The following is a 7,091-nucleotide window of genomic DNA, read 5'->3' as shown; positions in this document are numbered from 1 at the left end:
TCTCAGCCAAATATTGTCCTATCCTAACAAACCATACATCAATGGAAAGCTTATTTATTCAGCTTTCAGAGGATATATACATCTAAATTTCGAAAAATTGACCCTTATGACTAGTTTTGTGGTCCAGGGTCACATATGAATAAATCATTTAGAATCTTTGACTCTGTAAAACAAATAATATATTGCATAATTTTTATCTCCTTGTTGCTATTGGGTGTTTTATTTATGTTTTCATTTTTTTTTTCCATCACCCATTTCTTTTTGTATAATTTTTGTTACATTAAAATATGGATGGAAGAGCAAAAGTTAATTGGAAAAAATGCTTTACCCTTTTAGATGTGAAATTATCTGAATTTGCCCTTCTTAATAAAAAATGTATTTAAAAAATCTAAGTATTGAAAAAATGATGCTGACATATAGAAGAAAAATAATATTTTATACATAGATTAAAATGTTATATATTTATACTGTTATACTACAAAACAAAAAAAACAAACAAATAAAACAAAAAACTATCCAAAATAGTTTCCATTGTCATGGTTAAAAAAATGTAACATCAATAAACATTCAAATATATCTAAATATACATACATATGTATTATGCTCACCAAGGCTGCATTTATTTGACCAAAATACAGTAAAAACAATAATATTATAAAATACTATTACCATTTTAAAATAACTTTTCTATTGTTATATATTGTTATATTTCTATTGTTATAAAATGTAATTTATTCCTTTGATGCAAAGCTGGATTTTCAGCATCATTACTCCAGTCTTCAGTGTCACATGATCCTTCAGAAATCATTCTAATATGCTGATTTACTGCTCAAGAAACGTTTCTTATTATTATCAATGCTGAAAACTATTGTGCTCCTTAATATTTATGTGTAAGCTGCTATGATGCATTTTATTTTTCAATTTTCTATGATGAATAGAAAGTTAAAACTTTTATTTGCGTCCTTGCTGAATAAAGGTATACATTTCTATAAAGAAAACATACTGACCCCAAAATTTTGGGACGGTAGAGAATGCAGCAAAATTTGTTATGACTATGACTATGAACTATACTAAATAATACTCACCGTTAAACCGATACCGATGAAAATGCAGATCATTCCTACTGTAATGTAGGCACAGCAGCGCCTTCTGGGTAGAGCACTGCCTACAGAGGATCTGAAGACAAAGATAGCACACATGCTTAGAGAAGATTTAAACTGCATGACCACACACCTAATGTGGCTGTTTTATAGGGCTGTTTCAGCCTCTCAGTACAGAGGTCTAATGGTTTTATAGCAGGAATTAGTCAGTGCTTGGCTTGCAACCCTACATAGGAAAAGAAGAGTTTAATGGCTACTACACAGAAAAACAAATATCCAAACTAGGCCGAAAGTAAGCTACAGTACACTGAAAAAAGTTAAATGACTGTGTCAGTGCATTTTTTTAAAGTGCATTTTTATATTGGTCAAACTAAAATCCTGTTCTGTTCAGTTTTCTAAAAGCAAATAACATAAATTAAGAAACAATTTTTTAAACAGCATTTTTGCTTGACATCAGAATGTTGTTGTGCAAAACACATACTGAATATTGCTTTACTGACTGCAGAAAATATTGCTGGCTTTTAAAAAAAAAATGTAGTACTTACCAGAAAATATGCCGCATATTTTAAAAATACACCACAATAAACATTAAGGTCTTTTGAAATGACATCTATTCATAGTAAATAAACAAAATTTAATACTAAATTGACTAAAGAAATGCTTTTAGTTTTATTTTAAGTGAAAATTCTACTTTCATATTATAGCTAATTTAGCTTTTGTTTATGGTGAAACTAAGATGTAAAAATCCAAAAGAATATTATTCTGACCTACATTAAGTACTATTTTGGCTTATGTCTAAAGAAAATATATTGATTAAGTATGGTCTTTCTAATAAATAATCTTTTTACTTTGTTTGAATGTTTTTGTCTTTGGAAAATAAATATTTTGAGGACTTTGTAAGGACTTAAACTAAATATAACAGGACTTTGTAAGGACTTAAACTAAATATAACAGGAGAAAAACTAACAAAATTGGCTTAACAAATTAGTATTTTAGTAGTATTTTTTAAGTTGGTCCAAAGTATAATTTTTCCAGTGTGCCGGCAGCCCTACAAATTCTTGTAGTCAAAAAAGAACTTCATCACTGAGTCACATGGTCTGCTCACATGGCCATTAAGTCTTACCATGACCCTTCACATGCCTCTCATGTGATGGGATTTTTAAACATTCTTCTGGAATCACAACGATTCCGATAGCTGAAGGTGCTGAATTTCTCCTTCTCTGCCTCTTCAGATCCTCTGCATTCGAGTGGAAATCTGTGATTTGCTTTGGGAGACTCTCAGCTGCATCATGTGTGCTGCAACATCTGTTGTCATAAGTCTCCCTCGCAGCGTCACTAGCATGCAGGGCTCATGTTTCAGTATGTCAGCATGATACGCTCGGCAGATTGGCATCACATTGCCTCCCTGTCTAACTGGAACTCACCAGGGTTTATTTACTTTCACTTCTACAAACTGGCCAGCACAAACTCAAGCCTGACCTCCGGTTAGTAAGGCACACCACACTTTGAGATTTATGACATTTCTCCTGAGAACGGCACATCACTGGTGGAGTATTGCCACAGACATCACATTTTTGACGTACAAATAATATGACAAATGATGGCGACTCACATTTTTTTGCAATGCGGGCACTTGGCCAGTGTATTGAATCGGAGCTCCATCCACTGCAAAAACAAGGAGAGTTAAGAAGGAGGTTATTTCTACAGTAAGCAAACACACAGCATGGCAAAGCAGCACAAATCATTTTCAAATCTACACCAAACTTGATTCCAGCAGTGCATAACATTCAAATTAGTTTAAATGATTAAAATATCTAGCAAATCTTTTGGTGATGATTTCAGTGAATAAATTGACATGTACAAGGGAATATATTAGGATAATTAGTGGATTTAACCCTGTACAAAGGCAAAAGCAGTTAAAAAACAAGACATTTTTAAGATTATAACAGAAGATCTCACAAAAAACGTGTAAACCAATTTTTTTCTGTTGTGACATCTTGCCTCTGTAGGCCACAAAGAGTTATGATCATTTGAGTCACAGGGCTCCAGAAAAAAATATACAACTAAAATGAAACATTTAGGAGCCAAATGACTTTTTTAAGTTGACAAATTACAGAATTGCTTAGTACAGATGATTCATTGAGTTCATAGCGTCTTACTTTAGTTCTTAACAGTCAGTGGATGAAAGGAAGATTCAGTATATAGACTATGACGATGTATTGGAATCCATTTAAATTAGGTTGTTGTCGTATTTCGTACATTTTTTTCCAATTACTGTTGTTCCTGCTTAACTCAAGAGCAAATGCAAAGCAGTTGTAAATTTTTGTATGAAAAAGTTCATAAGAATTGGTTCATTTGCTCGTGGACATCATGACTTGCGATGGATTATTTGTCAAGTTGACACACGTGATGAAACCTGACAAAACTTGAAATAAATGCACATAAATTTTTCCTATATTTTAAATTATTGTCACAAAAAATATATAAATGTAATACATTTTAATTTTAGTTTATTTTTTCATACACATTTGCAAACATTTTAAGCACAGTCTGGAGCCCTGGAATCATGTTTTAAATTAGTTTTAAATTTCATTTTTCGGTCAGTTCCACCAACTGAGAAGGTGGCAGCGTATTAGGACCTTGAAAAGATCAGAGGGGCCGCGAATAGCCAGGCCTGAGGAAGACCGGGAGCACTCATCATCATCATCATCATCATCGCTGCCCTACACCGCAGGGGCATCACAGGACACTAAGAACAAGTGCACTAGAAAAACTCTACACCACATGCACACTACCCTTCAAAAGTTTAAAGGCAGTAAGATTTTCTTGAAAGAAAGAAATGAATACTGTTATTCAGCAAGGATGCATTAAACTGAAAATGACAGTAAAGTCATTTATAATGTTACAAATGTTGCTGTTTTTTTAACTTTTTATTCATCAAAGAATTCATCACGGTTTCTACAAAAATATTAAAGGCACAGTATGTAAGATTTTTTCATTAAAATATCCAAAAACCACTAGAACAGTTTTATATATTTTGCTGACTTGTGTACTTACATTATCCCAAATGTTTCGAAGAAAGTTTCAATCCAGAGAAATAAGCAATTTTAACTAGTGACACGGACCGTGTCCATAGTGTCATTGTGTCGCCTGCCAATGACGTCATACACCCTCGATTTCCTTTTTTGTTTTGTAGAAAACATGGAAACACCAATGCACATTAATATGCTATGCATTATATTAGACAGGTGACGACCGCACAGAGTAGCATTATAACAGAACGTTCAAATATATCTAGTATGATAAAACAGCGCTGCTTTACCCCACATACACATGACCGGAAGGAGTGGAAGCGGTCGACTGTGGTATAATAAAAGCTCCGCTGCTTTCGAGCCGTATGTCACGCTCGTTCAGCGGCCTCGTTTCGCTTTCAACGGCTTTCCGCCTCACTCTGCTTCATTCTACGACGTTAATAAATCTTTAATACATTAGCTCATCCATGAACATGATTTCTGCCCGAGTCCCATCGGATTGCTTCGGCTGTGGGGATGAAGACAACTCCCATGATTCCACACTCAGTCACAGCGTCATCTAACTACGACTTTGTTTCTTTGTTTGTTTTGAATACGCGCCCTCTAGCGGCGAAAACATACATATTGTGCCTTTAAGCAGCACAACTGTTTTCAACATTGATAATAATGAATGTTTCTTGAGCAGCAAATCAGTGTATTAGAATGATTTCTGAAGGATCATGTGACACTGAAGACTGGAGTAACGATGCTGAAAATTCAGCTTTACCATCACAGAAATAATTTACAATTTCTAATATATTCAATTAGAAAACAGCAATTGTATTAATATTTCGCAATATTACTTCAAATAAATGCAGCCTTGGTGACCTTACTGACCTCAAACTTTTGAAAGGTAGTGCAAATGCATTCACAGATCTTCTCTGCCTTGCATATACTGACACTGGAAGAAACATTACTGTAGGTCAAAGAGGAAATATTAATATAAAGATGTGAGACCGTACAAGGAATGTGTTGCCGCAGTGGCCGCAGACCACACGCATGCCCTCAGGCTGGACTGGCAGAGCTGGCTGGGCAGGCTGCTCCTCTGGGATCACCATCACAGGACTCAGGTTGATGATCCGTCTGCTGGGGGCCCATGAAAACAATGTCAGACTTTCCCTATCTGCATGTTTTTATTAACCCTATGAAGTCTGTATCTTATTTGATAACCCTAACCCTATCCTTAAATTACTATCAATATGATCAAAACTTTGCTGAAAAACCAGCTGTACACAATCTACTACTTTCCTTCTGTCATCTGATTAAAAGTTTATACATTTTAAGCAAATAAAAGGCTTTTTTGTATAATTGTAAAAATGTCCACCTTCAGGTCGTGGCACCCATGTCTTTTATCTGTGATCACTTTGATGATTTTTTTATAAAGTGAATGTAAGAATAACTTTTATATTGTTAGTAATATTTCAAGATGAATACTTACTGGAATGAAGGTTTACTTGATTATCTATACATAATTTTTTAGAAAAATCATGTTAAAATGAATATCAAATATGACACATCAGGCTTGTGTTCATCCCTAAATGATAATTGTATTACACTGCATTATATGTTTTGCCCTCTCAATAAAAAACTATTGAGAATTGATCATAAACCTAAGCATTCAACAATCATATTATTAAGGCCTATTATTGAGATACAACTGATATTTATATGCGTTTTATGTTTGTTTTGTGTTATAGTGTTATAAAGATCTCACTGATTTACATTACAAGCTATCAGAATTTCATCTTACTTATTGGCCATACAAGTATCAGCAACTGCACAAAATTGCATATTTTTGCTTAGTTTGGGCCTCAGAATCATGAGAATCTTTGCTAAAATATTAATTTCTTTAAAAAACAAACCTTACTGACACCATTCACACTATATCATACTCTATTAGCCATAAAAGCCTGATTTATCAAATATGATACTCAACAAAGACACATGTACAAACTCTTACATTTTTAAAAAATATTTTAGGTAAAGGTTCAATCAGCTTTTTCACTTCAAAAATGTGATTCTTCTGACTATCATTTCATGTCAGGCTTTATAAAGTTTTTTTTTTTTTACAGTGATTTCTCACAATTCTCACAGTTGATCTTTCACTATAATAATTCTATAAATGTTCAGACCGCTTTGTAAAAGCATATGAAATGTTTCGACACAGTACTAAGTGCAAACTCAAAACAGCACTGCTTGTTTGAGCGTTTATGGTAATGCACACCCGCAGTAATATACTGTTGCAGATCCCATAACACATACTGACTAAATGACCCTCTGAAGTGTGTCTTTAACACTTACCAGTTGGGCCGAGGGCATCCTATCCTCCTAGACGTGTCTTTACAGATTAGCAGGCAGTTGCATGGACATCTAACATACTTCTTTCCTGTTGGTGGATTTTTTATAGGCTGTTAAAAAAAACAGATACATCATGTTTCAGACGAGACCACTCAATATGCAAGATAACAGTAATGTAATGCCAATGCTTTAATATAATAAATCTCCCTTACGCTTTTGAATTTGCACAAATGCTCTTGTTTAAGCATTCTTCTGTAAGAAACCAACAACTCTTTATGTAATAATTCCATTATTATAGAGACTAGTCTGGAAGCCTTAAAGGTCCCATATTGTCAAAACTGAAATTTCCTGGCTTTTTTCACGATAACTGAGGTCTAGGGGCTATTTAACTACCATATAAGTTTCAAAACCTTGTTTACCTCGTTTACTTGTTGACGTCAGAACTACACAGTCACCGCCTTCAGTCACCACCCCGAGCACCGCTCACCGTCCCACTCTCCTTTTGCCAAACCCCCAGACAACACCGTGTCCATGCCATTGCTGAGCAACGACAACACGGAAAACACTAGTAAAGACAAACTCACCGTGTCTATCTAGTCATGATGAAGATATGTATATACAT

General features: G+C 34.3%; 1 protein-coding gene across 2 annotated transcripts in view; it reads right to left on the bottom strand.

The window, feature by feature from the left end:
- LOC107696196 (type 2 phosphatidylinositol 4,5-bisphosphate 4-phosphatase-like) overlaps window positions 1-7,091 on the bottom strand; it is a 20,388-nt gene that overhangs the window by 4,975 nt on the left and 8,322 nt on the right. The window contains exons 3-7 of one of the 2 annotated variants that reach the window (XM_016496432.1): window positions 6,473-6,579; window positions 5,134-5,257; window positions 3,740-3,823; window positions 2,713-2,765; window positions 1,086-1,176 (exon numbers count right to left, since the gene is read on the bottom strand). In XM_016496432.1, coding sequence (XP_016351918.1) covers window positions 1,086-1,176; window positions 2,713-2,765; window positions 3,740-3,823; window positions 5,134-5,257; window positions 6,473-6,579 — 459 coding nt within the window. The remainder of the gene's footprint in view (window positions 1-1,085; window positions 1,177-2,712; window positions 2,766-3,739; window positions 3,824-5,133; window positions 5,258-6,472; window positions 6,580-7,091) is intronic. The other variant, XM_016496433.1, reaches the window with a different exon arrangement.

This window comes from Sinocyclocheilus anshuiensis, unplaced genomic scaffold (genome assembly GCF_001515605.1).
Source record: "Sinocyclocheilus anshuiensis isolate Anshui unplaced genomic scaffold, SAMN03320099.WGS_v1.1 scaffold734, whole genome shotgun sequence".
Classification (NCBI taxonomy): domain Eukaryota; kingdom Metazoa; phylum Chordata; class Actinopteri; order Cypriniformes; family Cyprinidae; genus Sinocyclocheilus; species Sinocyclocheilus anshuiensis.
Note: the sequence above shows the minus strand (reverse complement) of the source record. Positions and strands in the feature narration are given on the sequence as shown.